This window comes from Cydia pomonella, chromosome 26 (assembly GCF_033807575.1).
Source record: "Cydia pomonella isolate Wapato2018A chromosome 26, ilCydPomo1, whole genome shotgun sequence".
NCBI lineage: Eukaryota > Metazoa > Arthropoda > Insecta > Lepidoptera > Tortricidae > Cydia > Cydia pomonella.
This window is the reverse complement of record NC_084728.1, coordinates 9,157,492-9,181,282: the sequence shown is the minus strand read 5'-3', so window position 1 is coordinate 9,181,282 and position 23,791 is coordinate 9,157,492. Positions and strand designations below refer to the sequence as shown.

Below are 23,791 nucleotides of genomic sequence, written 5' to 3'. Positions count from 1 at the left end.
AAGAGAGGAGTCGTTAGAGCTAAATGCTCCAGGGGTGGAAGTGAAAACTTGCATAAGACGCGAGTTGGCACAGTGGCTGTTATCAGCCACTGGGTAGAAAGCGGCGTACACCTCTCGACACCCCTGAGCCATGTTAATTACTGTATTTAATCATGTTTTCGTTGTGCACAATAAAGAATATTATTATTATTATTATATTATTATTATGCTACGCGAATGTTTACTGTGTATTTATTTGATCGTTTTTAGCGCTTATTAAAGTAACCTAATTCTTATAAAAACAATAATATAACGAAAATCGTACTTAATGCAGAGAGGAAAATGTCGAGAATGCTGGTATGGAAAAATTACCACATGTTTTCTCTTAATCATTTATCTTCTGAAGCAGTTGAGATTACTAGCATGGAAAAAAAAATTATAATATTTATTTTCTAGTAAAATGAATATAATTATAATGATATAATCGCCAATAAACTTCTCTGCAGTTTGTCAAATCTATTTATTGTGGCACATGATTTTTTTTTCTATGTTTTTACCAATAAAAATAAAATACTAGGAAGTATTATCTGCAAAATATAATCCACCAATAAATCATTATATTTCTAGCACAAATACACATAAGTAATATTACGAACACATTTTCAGAAGAAATTTTGAAATAACAGTTTTGAATTATTCACGGTTAGTTTCACTAGACTTAAATCGACTGGGATATAAACTGTGATTACCTTTTATATTGTTTCGAGCTCCCGATATTCCGACGCAGTTACATGCATCTTGTTCACGGGTAACTAGAGACAGCGGGCACGAATGAGGGGAGACCAAGTGCGGTCTCCACAACTTTGACACCCACCCGCTATCTCCAGTTGCCCGTGAAAAAGATGCAGTTACATGCATCTAATATGCGTCGAAATATCTGGACCTCAAAAACAATAGAAAAGGTAATTACGGTTTATATCACGGTCGATTTAAGTCTAGTGAAATTTTATATTTTAATGTACTTTTAATAGAATAAATATAATAAATAAATATTTTAATATTGTAGAATCGTGCACTATTTATACAAGGGTCGACCGAAGCTAATCGGATCACGATCAAAAATCTGTTGACTGAAATATTGCGTTGATATGAGCCAAAGAGAATTTGAAATAGAGGTGGATGGGCAAAGTAAATTTTGTAGCCACAGTAAATTTACTATCATCTTTTGACACATGATTAAAACTTTTAGAACGTCATTTCACTTTGATCCTTATTTTTCCACTGATATGTGTCAAATTTGTTAAATATCAAAAAGTAGCGCGATCTACTAGATCATAGGCCAAAGGTATCTTTTTGGATGGCACCATAACCTTTGGCCGATGCCCGGTAAGATGGCGCCACTTTTTGATATGTAACAAATTTAACACATATCAGTGAAAGAATAAGGATCAAAGGCAAATGGCGTTCTAAAAGTTTTAAAAATCTGTCGAAATATAGAGTCGCAGTAGATTTACTATGGTTACAAAATTTACTTTGAAAATCCTCCTCTAGTAATTCAAATTCTCTTTGATATGAGCACATCAAAATTTTACCGTACGTCATTTTTCTTAGCCTGCGATGTCAGTCGTAAAAAATAGTTTAAATATTAATTATATTATTTTTATTGTTTAGCTTTTCGGTGAAGGAAAACATCGTGAGGAAACCTGCATACATCTGCGAAGAAATTCAAAGGTGTATGTGAAGTCCCCAATCCGCATTTTGGGCTAGCGTGGGGACTATAGCCCGAGCCCTCTCGCGCATGAGAGGAGGCCTGTGCCCAGCAGTGGGACGTATATAGGCTGAATTATTATTATTATTATTTTATATTTTTAGTCTGATCAAATTCGCCTTGTGAACCGATTCGCCTCAGTCTACCCTACATATTATTATATTTTTAGTCGTAGGTTTCGTTCATGATTTAATTTTTTTTGCAATGTAGTAGAACTGTCTAAAATCTTTCAGTTTTCCTTAAGTCTGATACAATGTCACATGTCATAAGATTTTTGTGCAATAAAGCTTAACATACAAATAAATTTATTGTGTTTTATTTATCTACTCAGCCCTTCTCCACCAACATATATTACATTATTTATTACGCAATAATACAAATTACACCCACGCCATTGGTCAATAGGTACGTCCTACTCGTGCGAATACCATTGTACCTAGCAGCAAAATGCATGCCAATTTTAATATAGTACGTATTATTACATATTTGTATTTATTACGTTTGTGTGTGTTCGATAATAATAAAATAGTATTTTATACAATCGTGATATAATAGAGAGCTTTTCAGTCGAGTACCGTGTTTAAGCAACGAAGCTTGCTGAGTTGCCTAAGTGAGGTACGAGATTGAAAAGCTTGATTTTATCACTGTCGTATACAATACTTTTTCTACGAGTCAACAAATATAATACTTTAAATTAATAAAATCTTATAGGTACCTAAACAAATCAACGAGTAGAAAAAAGTATGTTATGATGACGAACAACTATCGGAAATATATCCTGAAGGACGGTACGGTCGACATTTGTCGGACATGCCGCCGTCCCGGAGAGTCAGCAGGCATATCATTTCCGGTTGTTCTCATCTTGCTAACGACGAGTACTTGCACAGACATAATCTCGTAGCCGGGATTATTTACCAGCAACGTACTCCTATACGGCCTTGTGGACCGCGAACCTGAGAATCTCGTGAAAGCCGAGAAGGACAAATCCAGTAAGTACCTAGACTTGGCTCACTAGATAACCGCCATGTGGGATGTTGATTTGACGATCATTGTCCCAATAGTCGTTTCAGCGAACGGTATCATAGCGAAGAGTCACGACCAACACCTTGAGAGACTCTCGCTAGGTGGTTGGATCAAGGGTCAGATGCAGAAGGCGGTGATCTTGGATACGGCGCGGATAGTCCGGCGGTTCCTCTCTCTGCGGCCCTGACCACCGGCAGCTTGGGCCCTCCCCAATGCTAGCGGCACCCTAGGTTAGGTTTTTTATAATATGTTTATAGGTTTTTGTATTGTTTTTGTACGTGTTTTTGTATTTTACTTTTATAGTTATATTGTAAAAAGCCTAACATAAGAAGAAAAATAAATAAAGGAAATAAGAATTGTTATAGTATTTATTTGCTTGAAACCTAATACAGTATGTGAGCCTTACACTAAATGCAATATTATGATGACATGGAGCTGATCTGATGATGGAGACAGGAGGTGGCCATGGCAACTCTGTGATAAAACAACATAAATTAAATTGTATTTGGGGCTGTTACAATCGTGTCGAAACCCAAACCTACTAACTACCAAAAATGAAATTCTTGCCAAAAATTTATTTATAATTTAGTTCTGAGCTGTATATATATATATTTTTGCCCACTCCCGTTTGATTTATCGCTCCCCAGCCAACGCCTTCAGCATCATGTAATACGAGAACGTGGTCTTCAGAACCTGAAACAAAAATATACCAACTAGACTTTTCTATCACGCTGGAAATAGACTCCAATGAGTAACAATGAGAACTCCAGTGACGTAATCATTATATGAAACAATCGTCAACAGTTAACCACATTTAATTTGATCAGAAACTTTCTAAGTGGTAACTAGCATGACAATTTTCTAAAGAATGATCCCACAAATTTTCGGAAATTTTTACTCTGTTCTGCAATTTGTATATTTTTATCTGTAGCTATCACGTACGTCCACACGTGCTGGTAGCGGATCGAAAGATCACCGTCACTCGATATTTGAATTAGTACATGCAATTATAATGTAATATGCATACTGCGGACATAGTGTTGACCCCCACAGGGACGACCTTGGCGGCCTTCAGACTGACTGGGGTCTGAATCCTGTGCAGAAAAAACAACACAGTTCTCTTGTTTTTCGTGTCCATATGCTCCCACGGGATGGCGTATACAGCGTCGGTCAGCTGCTCACTCTGAAGACAAAAAATACGTGTTATTTAGCTTAGAATAAATTTTAAAGTGTAAAAAATACTGTCTTGGGTGAGACTTGAACTCACGGCCTCTGGATAGATACTCCAGCGCTCTGCCATCTGAGCCACCAAGACCTCATCCATAGGCAGCAAATTTTCCTCCATATGGGTCTAGGGGACCCTAGCGACATATACCGTAAGAACGTTACACTTCTTGGACGGCTACCGGAGTTCCAAGTCATATTGGAAATTCACCAGTGACGATGTGCTACCCATACTAATTTTAAGACTTGAACTCACGGCCTCTGGCCCTCTGGCTCTGGTCTGGTCTGGCTCAAGTCTCACCCAATACAGTAATTTTTCCACTTTATATTTTATTCTATGCTTAATAGGAACATTCACAGACATTACTGCTTTTTAAAGATAACTGTTATTTGATTAAATAAATCAAATAATAGTCATTAATAGGGTTTCGCATAAGTGTAAGCACTTACTGTTAGCCCTTAGAGCTGGTCAGGACGCCTTAGTCTTTCTAAGTTGCCTTATAGACGAGAAATTGTGATAAGATACCTAGCCTAAAGATCCAAGCTGAAGATGCTTTGTTACTCTTTATTTAGTACGTATATGTCATTTTTTTTCAATTTATAATAGTTTTTGTTTTACAAGGGGGCAAAGTTGTTGTTTAACCTCTCGTACTAATATTGGTACCAGAGCAAGCGGAAGATTCCAAAATTGAACCATGGGCGAGTGACTGAAAATATAATTCAAGGTACTTTGCCACTCTTGTGGATAAAATGCTACTTTCACATCGCTTTTTGAAGAATAATGAGAGCCTTTAAGCTTGTGATGAAAAATTATTAAACATACATACCTTGGTGTTCAACATCTCGAACAATATGGACACTTGTATTAACTGCTGATGCATGACGACGGTTAGGGCGCCGTACTTCGCCAGCGAGTCCGCGGTGAACGTAGTGACTTCCAGCAGTAAGATGCAGGTGTTGAACTGCATGAACAAGTAGAACGCAAACAAATATTCGCTGAATGCGTCCGAGCATCTGTTCACGAATCTGTTGACAAATAAATAAGTATAAAATTATCCATGGCCTTACATGTGCGTCGACTGTTCTCGAATCGTGAGATTAAATACTAAACCAATTAAAACAAAGTGAAATGAGGACCAAGTTCAATATTAAGTTTCATAATATGCGTTGTTTTTGGCTTCACTTGCAAAGAATTGAGATCTATATAGGTGCCAAGTTCTAGTTCACTTGGGATGAAATTAAAGTTAAGTTTTTGGTTTATTGTGAGAAATGGCTCGTTTCTTATCCATTGAACTAGATTTAGTTATAAAATTAAACATGTGTCGACAACCCTTTTGAAGGAGACTTACATCTTTAAGATGGAAAATGGATAAGACGAAGAAAAGTCGTTGCTGTATAGCGTAATCTTAACTGTAAAACGTTATAATTAATTATTAAACGAGTTACGTATAATTAAATTGAATGAACATGCTTGACATGTTTCGATCCAATTTTAGAGGATCTTCTCGGAGCAATGACTGTACCGTCTTTACTGGGTGAGGGCGTGACGTATACTGCGGGCCGAAGCCCGCTTGAAGCTGTTCACGACAGATGGCGCCGGTTGCGAGGACGGATCTACCCTCTGTGTTATTTCTATCATAATACAACAACGCAACACTAACTGCGTCACTAGGTCTTTATCAAGTGACGCAGTTATGTTGTGTCCAATCCCGCATACCTATGACACTCTTTACTTCTTTCTATTGAATGTGAAATTGAAAAAGTAAAAGATAAAAAATTATTCGTTTCAAAAAAGTTTTTATTTTGAATTTTTCCTACGACACTGAATATGTTCATGAACGGGTCCCCATATTTTTTTTTTACACCTTGCAGGTACCTTGGCAGCTTAGCTTTTAATATTATTTAGCTGTACTTACTGTATAATAAAGTTGTGATGTAATATATTCTCCTTCAATAACATTCGTATGTTATTATTCTCTTCAACTGAGTACATAATACTGTTTTCCGGCAGTGGAACGTTTTGCAAATTATGCTTCAGAATCCTCAGGTGCCCCCAAATTTGGAACACTATCAAGATCAGTAAGAGATCAAAAACGCACATGCAAATTGTGGTCATATAGGAAAGTAACATATTGAAGATAAATAATAGCCAATATTCTGAAAAAAAAACAGTTTTATTATAGTCTGTGCTTCTATTTTAAAGACAAAGTCATTGTTACGAAACGTTCAAAAATGCACGCATTTTTGATCCTTGTTCGTTATAACGGAACTAATTACGGAGTGTAATAAAAAATAATCTTTGTAAATTTTAATATAAGTTCAATTTCATGTAAACAAATAATCTCATAATTAATTATATTCAATTTGCATATTTTGTAATTAAAATATTCAATGAATTGTATAAATTCAAGCATAATTCAAATCTCTATGTTCAAATTTAAGTATGGCAATTTTGTATTCAGAAACATTGACAGTTTACAGAGCTTTTAAAAACTTACGGTTATTGTGCAATCCCCCAACGACTATTCACTTTGCCACTTTTTGTATTTCTTTGATTTTTTGCAATTTGGAATCCATATACGTAATTTAGAATTCACATGGTCCTTACGAAGCGTCTGAATTACGAGAAGGCAAGATTGTGGCATCGAGTCGTGCTCCACATATTCAACGGTTCCAGTGAAGCCGTGGGTCATCCAGGTTGGCGTAGGGCACATCCAGCTACGTGCAAGTTCCAGAGCTGACACTCATCGCGTCCCAGCAGTCAGGATCAACGACGAGTGAACACAGCATCGACGAACACACGGAGCATCCCATTGCAGTGGGAATCCAGCCGTAACCGGAGTCAGTTACGGAATCCAGCCCATCCAGCACCAACCAGACCAGTCCAGGAGCATCCAGTGGGGAGCAACGGCAACCAACATCCAGATTCAGATCCAGAAGCAGTCTATACAGAAGGAGAACTAGGAGAATCACGAAAAAGTGAGATCGTTCCATTTCCTTTTATTCAATCCACATTTCCTTTGTTTTTTTGTTGTAGCTGCACCATCCATATATTTAAACTATATCCATATCCATATTCAGTCAACCATATCCATTATTCATTACTTTTCCATCCAGTGCAGAAAGTAGATTCATTGTCTTCATTGCCATCATTTGATCAGTAGCAAGTAGATATTCAAAAGTATTCATTAGCGGTATTCATAATTGTAGGCAGATATAACCTCTTAGCGCATTTCATAGCAATATATAACATTTCATCTCACAATTTCACTTCCAACTTGATATCTAACTGTTCATTAATCACAATATACATTAACTAATCAATTCAATAGTCTAATTTCAATTTAAAACCATTATAACTTCACCAGAACACGTTAATCGATCAATTTTTATAGCGAACTGCAGTGTGCCGGGAGGGCGTAAACAAAGTAATTAAGTGATTACATAACTTGCATCTCGGATCTGCATTGCATATAAGTTAAGCGCCTAGTTATTTCGCATAGCAAATTCCATTCAAAGATAATTTCGAATATTTATTTTGAGTAGGCTTATTAATTTACTTTATTCCATAATGTCTTCAGAACAAGATTTAAAGGAGCTGAATTACAAGCGTGGGGTTATTAAAGGCAAACTTAATGCCTTTCAGAAGTTCGTTTCAAATGTAGCAGCCGAGCCGCAATTAAGTGACATGCAGCTTGCCGAATTACAGTTAAGATTTGACAATATAGTGCCTTTATACGATGAATTTGATGCATTACAGACAGACATCGAGATTTTGTCTGCGTCTGCAAGCGAAGGGGATATCGGAGAGGAGTGGACTCTCTTCGAAGATACCTACTTCGCGAGCATGTCGTCTGCGCAAGTGCTAATTCAAAAACATTCGAGGCGTAATTTTCCCGTCAATGTCTCGGAGGTAAGCTCTGCTAGTACCGTTGTCAGGGCACACAATTCAGACTTCATCTATTTACCAAAAATCAATTCACATGACATACCGTCAGATTCAATTCAGTCAAAGCAAAACGTTTGTGTGGAGCAGTCTTTAAAGACCGATCCTGACGATCAATTCAATGTTTCAATGCAGTTGAAGGAGTCGCCTGAGGTTCTTGGGGACTCATATCAACGTCCTCCGGTAACGTCTCTTTCAATAGAGCGTCGCTTAGAAAGCAATCCAGATAGGGGATCCATCGTTGATTTGCCAGAAATGGCAGAGCAATCTCATGTTGTCAATCAACAACCAGAAAACACATTCACACGGTCTCCTCCGTTTCACGGTGATGGCAAACTCATTTGTGTGGGGGGAAGACTGAGCAACTCCAGCTACAATTATGATCCCAGTCATCCAGTGTTGCTCAGTTCAATATTCAAGTTTTATAACAGCGCATTCTTGCGTGCTGATCCGGTCAACATATCTAGCCAAAACGGTAATATTTGTGCGTGTGTGTGTCTTACAACGAAAGCAGTGCACCTCGAATCTCATTCACGTTGTAATGCAGCCTTGCGCCGATTAATTGCAGATTCATTCATTCAGACAATATTATCTGATAATGCATCAACGTCATCGCAGGTAACCGGAAGCATCCAGTTATCTTTTACACCGCCTTTGTACATGACCTACGAAATAATATCTACTCTTCTGATTCAAATTCAGGCAATTTCAATCTCAAGGCCGCTGACTTCAATGTCAAACGTCTCAATTAGCTTCAGTCCCTTAATTCCTTCCCACTTCCTTATAGGGCGATCCACAATTTTCATGCCTCACGCACAGATTGCTGACTCCAGGACTTCATCAATTCCATATTTGTTGCACTCATCAACAGGAGAGATCATGGACGGCGTTCTGGTTGCTGTGAAGGACAAAACTGCTTCCTCTTCTCTTCTGGCAACTCGGTCGAGTATTCCGAGGCATCCATGGCAGCAACGGTGTCGCACGCGGAGCACAAAATATACAGTAGAAGATAGGAGGCCTCCCGACGGGGTAGTCAACAACCTCTCCCCTCTCGCAGCAGACACACAATTGAAGTTCTCAGACTTCAAGGCCCGGAGCATGTTACGAAACGTTCAAAAATGCACGCATTTTTGATCCTTGTTCGTTATAACGGAACTAATTACGGAGTGTAATAAAAAATAATCTTTGTAAATTTTAATATAAGTTCAATTTCATGTAAACAAATAATCTCATAATTAATTATATTCAATTTGCATATTTTGTAATTAAAATATTCAATGAATTGTATAAATTCAAGCATAATTCAAATCTCTATGTTCAAATTTAAGTATGGCAATTTTGTATTCAGAAACATTGACAGTTTACAGAGCTTTTAAAAACTTACGGTTATTGTCCAATCCCCCAACGACTATTCACTTTGTCACCTTTTTGTATTTTGTAATTTTGGAAGTAAACCAGCGTTTATACTATACAGTCCACTCTTATTTATCACCTCGACAACACCTGAGACCAGCGAAGATTTTACAGTCATCAATAGTAAGTTTTAACAAAAAAAAGTAATCAATGAATTCGATCAAAAACTTGCGCATTTTATAAGCAACTTTTATATTTTTAGTGTTTGAGCAAAAATTTCTACAATTTTCAAGGTGTTTTAGACCCATGTTCGTGATTTATTTCTTTGAAGCTAAAGTCAAGAAATTAGATTCCGAATCGATGGTGATCGATGGTATGGTCTAGAGAAGGGTCAAAATTAAATTTTAATTTTTGGCAACCGTATTGATCCTGATCTGAAAAAGAACTACGATTTTTCAAAAACTCCGTTGGCTGAATACTGCACCTTAACTATAAATTAATTAATAGTAAAGTGTTTTAGCACAAGATTTTTATCGCTAACAGTACTTCTCTTTCCACAGGCAACTCTAATACTCATCGAGACAATTCTAAAAACCCCAAACACAGTTAGGTTGTTTTATGAAAGAGTCCCCATGGCCGCCTCCTGTCTCCGTCATCAGATCAGCTCGATGGTACAATAATATTGCATTGTCACCCGACTTACATATGTACGCAATTTTTCAGCTTCATCGAAAACCGGGAAGTGGGTCAAATTTAACTTGCAAGATTTGATCCGTACACATTACATTGCAAGTTAAATAAAAAAACTTGCAAAAATTAGAAATTTCGATTTCCATACAATACTTTCGTTTTGTTTTTTTTTTCATTTCGGAATTTCTTAATTTTGAGAACTTATCGATGACACATCAGTACACAACACACCCTCTTCAGTTGTATCAATGTCATCAGGTAGATAATAGTATACAGAGTGCTCGAACGTGCTGTTTTGGGGCCGGTTTTCGCCGAACATGCCTCTGTTATAGTTGTTGAACCACGGCATGAATATGAACAGTAACAATCCTATGAACATCTGCCACATCACGTAGATCGTGAACATTCCTGATATAATGTGGATTTGCGCGTGTACCTAAAATAAAGACTTAAAACCTTAAAATTTAAGACATAGTTTTAAAAAGCCCTGTCTAGTGATTTAAAACCTATTTAGACCATTTTCGATTTAAACAAAACTGCACTCAGTACCTTTCGGATTCATAATGGAGGATTTTTGATAATGAATATTGTATTTGTTATAAAAAAATTACCTTTGCAGCGTATGGTGACCGGCCCTTGAAGTAAAACAAGTTAAAGTGAAGTAAATAATCCTTTATTACCTCTTGATATTTCTTTGTCCTTGCCGTCAATAGTCTTTGCTGAAATTATAATAAATTAATAAATATTGGACAATGTTACATAAACTGACCTAGACCTATAATGAGCACATTATGGCATAGACACATTATTCTAAGTTTCAATACTTAGAGAAAATTCTATCGCTGATTATTTTTTTCTATAGTAAGTATGTGAAAATCTAATACGGGCTAATTAAACCACATGATAGAATTTATCCATTAGTCAATAGTTAAGAAGTTTTTTTAATATTGCACTTAATTTTGACCACGTAATAATTTTTGAAAATTTACCGAGCAGCAAATATATTTATCGTTTTCATGCGTATCAGTCTTACTTATTATGTATTGTTCAACAAGTGTTGACAGGTACTTTAAAAAGCTCGTATGTCGTAACTTGTGTGTTGCTTTACATTACGGGCCGAATTGTTTTGTATGGTTGATATTTTCATTGTATTTCAAAGCAAAATTAATTATAATATGCTAATGGTCCTATGCTAACCACCCCGTTGAAATATTCGCCCGTATTGAAATTACATACTGTAGGTATATGAATTATTTTATCTACACAGATATCATAAATCTTCTATGTATTCTATGATGCCTTAGAAATCCCTAAATGATGGTCAACATTAACCTTGTGCCGCCCAATGTGCAAATAAATTGTACAAAGTGACACTCAGCATAACTGCCCGGACTTTAGGAATCAAATTCAGAGCTAAACGCCCAGTGTACAATACGCTGTACATAAAAGTTTATCAGATGTCAGTTTTAAGTTTTCCCGCTAAATTGGAATTTACCTAGAGGTCGCGAATGATCGGTTCAGTGCCTACTATTTTGACAGCTGACGTTTGACAGATATTCATGGACAAGTGTTCTACGTCCGCCATTATTCAAACATGTCGCCATCGCGCACGACACATGGGTATATCTACATAATTAGACATTAAACCCCCTGAATTGAATTGGGTTGAATTTTTGAAATTCGCTTTTTATAGGTGTGCAAATTTCAACTTTCTATCTTTTGTAGTTATGGCTCTGCGTTCACGAATCGGGCAGGCAGTCAGTCATGCCACACGCATTTATATATATATATACATATATATTATTGATAAGCGTCTCATAGGTAAGCGTGCTCCACCGTAGACCGCATCATCACTTACCATCAGGTGAGATCGTGGTCAAACGCTTGCCTATCGTTATAATAAAAAAAAAAAAAAAAAAAAAAAACATGCCATGCCTTGCCGGAAGGGGGTGATTTGGGGGAACTATTTTATATTTAGGTTTTAATTTAAATTGAGATTGAGATTCTCGTATTTATTAAAAAATATATAAATAATTTTACATGTCACACAGTAATATACATAAGTATCACAAAATATTATTATTACTAGCTGTTATCGTTAGTCTCAGTTTAGCAGATTCGGTAAGTTATAATGGTACTTTTTCATATCTTAGTTTATTAGTATAATTAGGTACATAGTTTAAGATTACATCATTTAGTTGGAGATATCAGTGGTCCTTAATATAAATTCACTTATTGTGTAGCACGCTAACCCAATAAAAAAATTCTTAAGTTTACTTTAGCATTGTTTGCCTAGTATTGTTTTGTGTTAGCAGAAGTTTAATTTACTTGCTTTTTATTCTAATAAAATTTAATTAAAATTATTGATCACTTACCAGATACATGGTATCGAAAATCAAACACAAAATATTATGGCCCAAATCAAAAAATGACAGTTTTACTACACTCTCACGCATATAGATTAAGCCCAAAACGCACAAAACGGTGCCAAGGAGTATTAGAAAGGCGTTGTACGTAGACAAAATGGCCGCTAAACGATTTCGTCCAAATTGCTTATATGGCCAGGAGCCTATGGTTGTCATCACGAATTGCAGTGAAGCCACATACTTGAAATCCAGAGGCGAGTTCACGTAACTGGAAAATGTAGTTAAATAAGCGGGTTAAATATAATCAGGAAAACCGGCGTTTTTTTGTGGACATTACAAAAGTTAACGATTAGGGTTAACATTTTTCTAAATCTTTTACATACAAATTTTAAAATTTAGGAGGTTTAAAATGCGTAGGGTAGAAAAATAAAATAAGGCTTTAGACACTAATTATTATGTCCACGGGATTGTTGTAATTTTTGGCCGATTTACAGAGGCTTTTCTCATTTTTGTGAAATTATAGCCTGAAAGGGCGCAGATTGGACGCACGCGGCGCGCGGGGCGGCAAGCGGCCGCCGCTGTCGTCCATAATAGATTCATTCAATGGTACGTACATTTTGATCGTGCGTGGTTGACGGTGAATCTGTTTTGGACGAGAGCGGTGGTCGTTTGCCGCGCCACGTGCGTCCAGTCCGCGAGTCCACGGCCTCACTTTGGGTAGGTAAATATGTGCTGTACTGGAGACAAGTGAACCTAATTTCCGTGAATGGCCTCCACGAGAATCACATCCTATGAAAGTGACTGCTAGGCCATCTCGAGCGTACACCGACATCAAATATCTGAATGATATCATTTAGTAGCACCAATACATGTACGGTCAAACACAAGCGAAATGCACTAAATGACATCATTCAAATATCATTCTGATGTCAGTGTACGTTCAAATTGACCTGTGGGTCAAAAAGTTCGACTTACAGACTATTTTTTTTTAAATACTACGTCGGTGGCAAACAAGCACCAGCTGATAGTAAGGAGTCTACGTAGCCTATGCACGCCTGCAACTCCAGAGGAGTTACACGTGCGTTGCCGACCCTCCTCACCCTCGTTGAGCTCTGGCAACCTTACTCACCGGCAGGAACACAACACTATGAGTAGGGTCTAGTGTTGTTTAGCTGCGGTTTTCTGTAAGGTGGAGGTACTTCCCCAGTTGGGCTCTGCTCTAGATCTGGAATGACATCTGCTGTGCTGTTCCGTACCAAACAAAGCGAAATATCATTCACAGTGCCAAAACAAAAAAATGCGAGATGTCATTCTAAATGTTTTTGAGCCCACTGTACAAAAATAGATGAAAATTATATACACGGGGCCCGCTAGGAAACGGAAAGATTTTAACAGTATATTCAGGATTGTATTTAAAGACAAAAATTTCATATAATTTTTTTTTAATTCGCCTGGTTTCAGAGTTCATACCAATTATTTTTTTTATTTTATTGTGTTTCATTGCATAACGCCTTTTTGATGGCTACGTCGCCACTATGTGATCTAGTCTAGACTATGAAAGGTGGAGGTAAGGAATGGAATTTCTATATACCAAAAAGTGTCATTAAAAAACCTTAAATAGGTGGCGCTACAATACCTAGAATACTTGAAAACAAATCATATAGACAGCGCAATTCACTCCGTCAATAACGCCTACGTTCTTAGCTACTCTAGCGCTACTCTGGAGAGATTTGGAACTATTTATAGCTGACAGCATCAGTTCTGCCTATGGATATTGCATTTCTCTACCTTCCATAGTCTAGACCTTTGGTCTAGACTGCCTTATTGACAGATATCAAAGTGACAAGGAACCCTTTGAATAGACTAGTTTTTACCAAAAAAAATGTATGTATGTATGTATGTATGTATGTAATGTAATGTAAATGTATGTAAAAAAATGTAAATGTATGCACTGGTCGTTTATTAGTGTAGGTTTTAAGGTTCTGCCGGAAGATCAGCGCTGTGGTCTCCGCAGCATTTATGCTGAGTCAGCGCCTATTCTTTACCACAACACATGACCCTCTACTAATATCTCTACTAATCTAAAAATAAGACACGTAATACATTGTTATTGATATTAGTGTCAAACTGTATGTTACTTTTTCTTTGTCTCTTGTCAATTTTCTTTTTCTCTTGTTTTTTGTTTGTGTCACAAAGCATGTAAGTTGTGGTTGAATAAAGATTGTATCTATCTATCTACCGATTTATATTAATCCGTAAATTTTCCAAGAACATGTACAGTCAGCATCAAAAGTAGCGGATCAAATAACGCTTCATTAATATCTACCATTCTGTAACAGCTTAAAAGGCTGTCAACACCCAATGTCCTTGAAATTGATGTTACTTAAACAGTTTTTTAATAAAGACTATTAGACTATTATTTGTTTTAGTCAAGTAAGAAAAATATATGTTCATATTAATTATATTTCAAAGTGGTTGTACTCGATACATGATTGAACGAAATCGGCTCGATAGAAAATAATTGCAAAGATTGGTCTTAAAATCACAATTAAACGGTTTTATGTCTTTATTGTTTTGACTTATGGGTTTGCAATTAAAATCACAATTTCAAAACATTTATATCTAAACCGTGGTTGAGTAAAATATTACACTAATAATCCACTTTTTTTTATTTAAATATTTTTCTTATTATTCCCTTGCCCAGGCCCAGTAACATGCGACAGTGCTATCTCATTTACTCCGATACAAATAGACAGTGTGCGCGCTTTAGGTATTTTTTTTTTTAATCTGATTTTTATTGAGGCTTTGGACACTCTAGGTGAACATGTCAGCCTCATGGGTGCTTTCATAGCTCCCTACGCAAGGGAGAGATCAATAAAGTGGTATACGCTGATTGCTATGTCTGATAAAGGCTCTGCCAACCAACAATTGATCTATCCATTGTGCATGGAGCCCAAACAACTAAATATCCTTTTTCTCAAGTCCGAATTCCGGACGCAGTCCAACAATACGTGAGACAAGTCATCAGGCTTCTGACAGTCTACACACAGAGGTGACGGTTTAACACCCATCATACATAGAAACTTATTTGTAGGGATGTGTCCGGACCGGACTCGGAAAGCTGAGACTAACACTTTTCGAGCGAGGTTGGCAGAATCAAACCAGGGTATCCACAAGGGCCTAGCTTGGATTGTTCTGTACCAGATTCCTACATCTCTTGATAAAGATTGTTCTCCAAAATGGTATTCCCATTTTTGTAAACATCTTTTTTAATTCTAGGAATGACTTCACTTGTATATGGTATAGAATCTAGTACAGAGCCACCCATTACAGCGGTTTTAGCAAGCTTATCTACTGCCTCGTTTCCTACTAACCCTACGTGGGAAGGAATCCACTGAATTTTGACAACCTTATCATTACAAGTAAACTCATGAATTAACTGGAGAGCTTCATATGCAATAGGCATGCCTCTTTGTAGTCTTTGTCCGTAAACACAACGATTAAGGTGTTGAAGTGCACTCTTTGAGTCAGATAGTATCACAACTGGAGCACTATTCGGTAGCTTATTTGCATAACTCAAAGCTTCTTTGATAGCAACCAGTTCAGCTCGCATACGCTTTAGGTATTGACAGCCTCTTAACAAAAAGTGATGTCTTCAATATAGAACAACTAAGACTCTAAAAGATATACTTTTGAAAGTGAATTTTAGAGATTTATCTATATTTAGAAAAGTTATCTAGGACGACAGATACTTTTGGTGCGTTATTTCACTTATTTCATCCGCTACTATTGATGCTGACTGTACTTATTATGTTTAAAAACATGCAAAAACTAAAAAAAAAAGATTTTGCGGAATTGACTTAGGTAAGTTTTATATAAGATTTTTTCCTTCTTATGACTTCAGGAATACGTGGTTAAATTTTTTCCGTTTCCTTGCGGGCACCTTATTGTATTTAGTTTTCATAATTAGAATAATATTGTGACTACGAGTCGTCAATATCCAAAAACGGGACCTACGTCTCCAGTGCCCTGGGCTGGATTTAAACCAGCGTCTTCTGCATTCGTGGCAGATGCCTCAACCATTCGGCCACACGAGTCACGGCGGAATAAGTCGAATTTTCTCGAATATGTGCTATTTCTTAAATGCTTTATATCCAGTTATTTACTAATCTGTGCTTACCCATCATCAAGTCTCTTCTTCAAAACATCATACACTTGGTTTAAAATCATACTGCTTTAGCAAATATTATTTTATTTGTGAACGTAGAACAATCCGTTTAACAACTTAACTTAGCAAAGTTAAGTTGTTAAGTTCTGAATTCTGCGCAGTTCTTATTGTTTTTATATTTCCATTTTCTTATAAGGTTCTGTTCCATAGGCGAAGCGAGGCGAGATAAAAAAGAAATAAAAATAAGAACTGTTTTATTGCAACATATTAAATGTGAGTCTCTATTGTTTCCCGTAAAGTTTTAAGTCATAAATGTCATAATGTATTGTTTGTCCGCATTTTCGTTATCCATAATTTGGTTTTTCTCAGTAACGCGTAGCTTTTCAGGATTGCCATAAAATATAGGATAACCTAAGGGAATTCCTGAAAAGTTAACGGTTTCATTATGACTTTCGATAATTATGCGAAAGAAAGAGATCCGAATACAGGTACATACTCATCAAACAAGGTAGAAATGTACTGGGCAAAGGGTATTATAGTTTATAGGAAATCGGTAGCCCATTTAATAAAAATACAAGAAATTCTGATAACACTCAATTTATTCGACTGGTATTTCTAACCAAAAAGACATGAGGGGAAATTACATTGACAGTGGCGCTAGGTGAGGAAACTAGGAACTAATTATTTTTTTTTTTAAACAAGACAGGTTTGACGTTCAGGAATGTAAAATTTAATCTAAACCTAATACTCCCACTAATTTTACATTGCATTACATCACACCGGTCTTGATACATTCAAACCATAATAAATATATCAGCTTAACAAAGTACTAGATCTCTATTGACAGAGAACTTTTGTAAAGGCAGAGCTTTTGTCAAAAAATCAGCCAACTGGTTTGAACTTTGAACATATTGAACTTTTAACAATCCTTGCTCTACCTTCTCACGGATAAATTTATATTTTACATCTATGTGTTTGGATCGTTGATGTAACACAGGGTTGCTTATTAATTTTATAGCAGCTTGGTTATCCACCAACAGAGTCATATTATTAAGAGATTCACCTAAGTCTATTAAAAGTTGTCTAATCCATAAAAATTGTTTTGTGGCTTCACAGGCTGCCATAAATTCAGCTTCCATTGTAGACAGGGCAATGGTTTGCTGTTTTCTGCTGGCCCATATAATTGGACCATTATTCATTAAGAAAATATACCCACTGGTAGATTTCCTCGACTCAGTGTCACTTGCATAATCTGAATCGCAGTAACCAACCAGATCTGAATTTCCTTTATACTCTATACCAATGTGTTTGGTTGCTATTAAGTATCTTAAAATACGTTTTACAGCTTTTACATGCTCTATGCTTGGATTATTGACATAACGACATACAAGATTTACTGCAAATGAAATGTCTGGACGAGACACCGAGGCCAGAAATAACAATGAGCCTACTGCCTCTCTAAAAGGAAAATTTACTGTCTCACCATCATTATTACAATTTGTTAATGACACATTTGGGTCTACTGGCGTAGAGCAAGAATGAGCATCTGACATATTAAATCTTTGAATGATCTGTTCTACATATCTCTTTTGAGTGATGCGAATGGCATATTCACTTTTAACTATTTCTAGTCCAACAAAGTAATTAAGATCCAAGATTCTTACACAAAAATTGGTTTTTAGAGCTTCAATAACTAAGTTTAATATTTCTTGATTAGAGCAAAATATGAGACCATCATCAACATATATAATTATCGTTACTTTAACATTATTTATGTAACTTGTAAATACACAATGAAATTGGTAAATTTTGCATTCCAACAACGAGACGCTTGTTTTAATCCATACAGAGATTTATTCAGCTTGCAAACTTTACCATTTTCTACATGCACGCCTAGTGGAATTTCCATAAAAATTTCTTCTTCAAGCTCCCCATACAAAAAAGCTGTTTTAACATCAAATTGAACAATTTTGTAATTATGCTTTGCAGCCAAGCTCAGTAAGACTCTGATTGAATCATATCGAGTAGTCGGGGAGAAGGTCTCTGTGTAGTCAACATTTTTAATTTGTGTGAAACCTCGAGCACATAGTCGAGCTTTATACCTCTCAATATTGCCTTCTCGGTCCTGTTTGATATTGAACACCCACTTTGATGTTATAGGCTTCTTACCAGCTTCTTTATCAACTATTGTCCACGTTTTGTTATCCTCGTGTGCGTTTAGCTCTTCATTGATTGCTTCCCTCCATTTCATTGCATCAGAGCTGTTCATTGCTTCCTCATATGTTGAGGGCACCGGGTATTCAGTAAAGTTGACTTCATCAAAATGGATATTCTTCCTCGATCTCAGCAGTATAGGGGATCTCACTTCAGGTGTGTTAACTGTCTGAGCTGGTTCAAAAGTAATGTCACCATCATCATTGCAGCTCCTCAAACTATCATCCGCAGCTGAAGAAGTTTCAACTCTTGATGGAGTGGATATCGGAGTAGAAGTAGTCACAGGTACTAAGGGACTTTCACTATTTGACTCTTCTATTTCAATCTGAGCAGGTTTGTTCACAATGTTGTCACTGCAAGTTTCATCAAATATAACATCACGTGTCACTTTTATCTTCTTGGTATTTGGATCATACATCCTGTAATTTTCATTTTCATAACCAACTAAGTACAGTTTGTTACTTTTCTTTTCAAGTTTTGTTCTACATGCATCAGGAACATGCACAAAACCACAAGATCCAAATATTCTGAGGTGTTGCAAATTTGGTTTTTCCCCATACCAAATCTCAAATGGTGACTTATCTGGTGTTTGTGTTGAAGTGGTCCTGTTCAGTATATACACTGCACATCCGACAGCTTCTGCCCACAAACTCATTGGCAGATTGCGGCTATAAAGCATTGAACGTGCACTTTCAACAATTGTACGTAATTCTCTCTCTGCGCGAGAGTTTTGTTGTGGTGTACAAGGTGCTGTGCATTCATGCTGGATGCCATTTTGGTTAAGGTACTTCTTAAACTCATTGTGCACATACTCCTTACCATTGTCAGTATGCAGGATGCGTATGTTGTGGCCGAATTTGTTCCGTATAATGGCATTAAAAGTCTTAAAATGTTCCAAAACCTCACTTTTATGCCTCATAAAACAAACATATAAAAAGCTTGAGGCTGCATCTTTAAACAAGACAAAGTACACCATACCTTGCACAGATGATTCACTCATAGGTCCACAAACATCACTGTAGACTAGGTCTCCAGGACACTGCTCACCTCGGCGTGAAGTATGGAATGGGAGGCGGCTTTGTTTCCCATACATGCAGCCTTCACATACAGATTTTTCATTATTTATGTCTGTACACTGTATAAGTTCACTTTTCACCATTTTTTGTATTTCTTTCACATTTAGATGTCCAAGTCTCTCGTGCCAAACCTTAAGATTGTTCACTGGCACATGCACTGTATTACAACTTGCACTTGTCACAACTTCAAAGTTCATCACATATAAGTTATTAGACTTTTTAGTTGCACTCAGAACTATTTTATTGTCTTTGTAGATAAGGGCAGAATTGTTCTTCTTAATGATTACATAATTATAGTCCATTATTGCACCCTCTGAAAACAAATTCCTCTTCAGTTCAGGTACCCATAAAACATTCTTTAGGATATTTTCCTCCCACTGGCCGTTCAAGCATTTCTTTATAAGTATGGTACCTACTCCACATACTTTCAGGTTCTGTTTGTTTCCTAGTTTCACATATCTGTTGTCATTATCACTGTATAGATCTAGTTTCAAAAAGAAATCCCTTCTAAAAGTTGTATGCACTGAAGCGCCGCTATCGAGCAGAAAAACATCTTCAGATTCCTCTGTTAAGTTTAAACACTGTTCCATGTGAAATGCCAACATATTACTATCTGGCTTGTTGTATGATTTCCTTTTAGACCTACAATCTCTGGCGAAATGCCCCCGCTTGTTGCAGTGATAACAAATGAAGCGATGACGCTTATCTTCATCATTGTGAGAACTGGATTTCTTTTTCGGTTTCGCTTTTTCTTGCGTAGTTACAAGTGCTACGTCAGTCTTTTCTTCTACCGTTAAGCTGGCTTCCTCGTCCATCAACCGAGCCGTCAGATTTTGTAAGGTTTGCTGAGATGAATCCAGTGACAGCCAGGCCTGTCTAACAGAGCGGTACTGAGAAGGTAAAGTACTTATGATTTTTGTGATTATGGCTGTATCACTAATCTTCTCATCACAATCTTTCAGTTGTTGCGCTAAACTCTCCACTTTAGATATGTGCTGCGCCATACTATCTGACGGGTTCATTTTATATTGGTAAAATTGCTCATGAACTAACATTTTGTTAAATTCTGACTTCTTTTCGTAAATTGACTCAAGTTTCTCCATAATCTGCAACGCACTGTTACAGTTTTCCACAAGCGCGATTTGCCGGTAATCCATGGCGGACGTCATAATGAACATCGCCATGCCGTCGTTTTTGAGCCATGATTCCTTGTTGTTCTCTGGTTCTGGCTTAGATATATCAATGCCCTTCGCTCTCAGCGCACATTTAATTTGAAATTTCCATTGACGGAAGTTATTACCATCGAAATGTTCCACATTCATCTTGAGTCCGCCGAGATCCATATTTTGAGGTTATTCTAACAATGACTTGGTAATCTTTACTTTACCACTGTACCGAGTCCGCGCACTGCTCTTTGTGTTTTTATTAAATGGCTGGGCCCACAACCTATTATAGTTTATAGGAAATCGGTAGCCCATTTAATAAAAATACAAGAAATTCTGATAACACTCAATTTATTCGACTGGTATTTCTAACCAAAAAGACATGAGGGGAAATTACATTGACAGTGGCGCTAGGTGAGGAAACTAGGAACTAATTTTTTTTTTTTTAAACAAGACAGGTTTGACGTTCAGGAATGTAAAATTTAATCTAAATTCTAAACCTAATAAAGGGTTCCAGTCTCATCGTGTGCCAGGTCGAGTTGCCCGACGCTGGTTTTCAGACCAGTCCCATCCATCTGACTGCTTGGTGACTGTTTACCATCAGGCGGGCCGTATGCTTGTTTGCCACAGACGTAGTATAACAAAAAAAAAGTCGGTCAAAGGCACAGTAAAAAACCCTTACGCTAACCTAACCTAACACAATCAATTTTATGCCAAAATCATTTTGGAAAAGATCTGATATTCTTCAAACTGCTAAGATTAATCACTATGAAACATAAGTTCTTCTCACTGAAAGGAAACTAACTTTCGTTTAAATAAAACCGCATCGAAATCGGCCTATCTGTTGGAGCGCTACAATGCCATAGACTGATAGACATGAAACATATAACGTCCCTCATTTTGCATCGGGGGGTTAAAACAAGTCACAAACAGAAATAAAGTAATAAGTCGTAAGCAAAATATTACAATATCTAAATAAAACAATAAATAAGTAACAAGCATTCAGTTAAAATACCACGTCAGCAAACAAGCATACAGTCCGCTTGATGGTAATCAGTTTCCGTAGCATGCAACTCCAAAGTTTTTGCATGCGCGTTGCCGACCCTAACACTCGGCACCCTCTTTGAGCTCTGGCAACCTTATCACCGGCAGGACCACAACACTATGAGTAGGGTCTAGTGTTATTTGGCTGCGGTTTTCTGGAAGGTGGAGGTACTTCCCCAGTTGAACACAATGAAACACTCTCATCTGCAACACCTAGTTGTAAAAAGCAAATCACATTTCCCACCTTAGCCTCACGCTTAGATCTGCTGGGGCAGCTGCTGAACCAGGCCAAACTCAAGCACGCTAAGTACAGTGCCCTGGAACCAATGTATTTGTGCCAATTGCAGTAAAGACTGCGGGACCCTGGCGAAGAGAGGCTAAGGTTTTTGTAAAAGAGTCCTCAACTGTGCGTTTCTCCAGGAACTTACCGCCTCGCACAGCTAAACTGTGGAATGAACTGCCGCCTGCGGTATTTCCGGACTGATACGATCTTCAAACCTTCAAGAAAAGAGCGTCAACGCACTTACAACCCCTCTGGTGTCCATGGCCGGCGGTAATCGCTAACCATCAGATGATCCGTCTGCTCGTTTGCCTCCTCTACCATGAAAAAAAAGATCTTGGTCGTCGACTTAGGGATAGAGGCTGTGATCCACTCTCCGGATCGTATCTGGTGCAGGGGATTTCATTAGCTATACAACGTAGAACCACTGCTAGCGTAATGGGAACTTTGGATCGGATGCGATTCGGGGTAGTCCTTTTTAAATTAACTAACTGTGTATAAAAATGACGAAACCTGTTGCGGATAGCTTTATTGTTTTAGTTGTACCCTCGTGACGAAGACTGCGTTGCGGATATGAATTTGTCATTATTTTATTAATGCTTGATTTTGATTAAATAAAGAATCACATTTTACAACTATTAATTCTTATCAACAAAGTCACTGAGCAAACGGGACTTAATCGCGTATTAAGTTTTAAATTTACCTCAGACCTTTCGAGGACAGCGTTGTCTCCGTGGTCTCGGAGAAGACTGGCTAAAGTTGACATCAACATCTAGCCGCGCGAGTTTTTCGAACTACCCGCACTTGATCTTGTTTATTGACTTGAACATTCTGCGCACTAGGGATGTTACTTTGTCGACACACAACACTAACGATATTCGATTTTTCGACTGTCAATATTCGTTCTCGCTTACATAAACTAATGACCAATGAGCGGAATTCTTCATAGCAAAAATCAAACTGTCAGAGGGATTGACCTAGCTGTTTTATCGACTTATCGATGTTACGGAATAATATCGCATTAGGTATCCATAATCAACTTAAAAGATTATTCTGTAACATTTGACCTCTTTGATAAGCAACTTGCATCTCCGTATTAAAGTAAATCATGTCAGCGTCACATATGTCATTTATGTCACTTGAGTTTTCATGAGTGATTTCCGTGCCGTGTTACTAAAATGGTTAATCCTAAAAGAAAACAATAAAAAAATGGATACAGAAAGATTCTTATTTCAGTTTCAAAGAAGATTCTTCCACAATATATTGCTCTAAATGTTACGTTCATTTACATCATAAAAGTATTTTCTGTTTTATTCTTTACCAAAATACAGTGGCTTTATTATACCAAAATACAGTGGCGGTCAGCTAATTAGGGACACCTGTGTTTCGTTAAGTGACAAATATTTATCGATAAGTCGATAAAACAGTTAGGTCAATCCCTCTGACAGTTTGATTTTTGCTATGAAGAATTCCGCTCATTGCTAATGACTGGATTCC

General features: G+C 37.1%; 1 protein-coding gene across 1 annotated transcript; it reads right to left on the bottom strand.

The window, feature by feature from the left end:
• Positions 1-3,127: 3,127 nt before the first annotated feature.
• On the bottom strand, positions 3,128-16,579 carry LOC133532118 (odorant receptor 22a-like). The gene is made up of 8 exons (XM_061870643.1): positions 16,530-16,579; positions 12,359-12,617; positions 10,595-10,702; positions 10,215-10,419; positions 5,911-6,151; positions 4,822-5,020; positions 3,798-3,953; positions 3,128-3,463 (listed from the first exon to the last, which is right to left on the bottom strand). Exons 1-8 carry the CDS (start codon positions 16,577-16,579, stop codon positions 3,404-3,406), a joined length of 1,278 nt encoding a protein of 425 aa, XP_061726627.1. The 3' UTR covers positions 3,128-3,403.
• Between the last annotated feature and the right edge of the window lie 7,212 nt (positions 16,580-23,791).

Coding starts and splice junctions, on each gene's coding strand:
- LOC133532118 (XM_061870643.1), bottom strand. CDS start 16,579: ATGATTTTAAACCAAGTGTATGATGTTTTGAAGAAGAGACTTGATGAT. Junction 12,618..16,529: donor AAGAAGAGACTTGATGATGG/GTAAGCACAGAT, acceptor TACATTTTCCAG/TTACGTGAACTCGCCTCTGG. Junction 3,954..4,821: donor TCGAGATGTTGAACACCAAG/GTATGTATGTTT, acceptor TTTTGTCTTCAG/AGTGAGCAGCTGACCGACGC.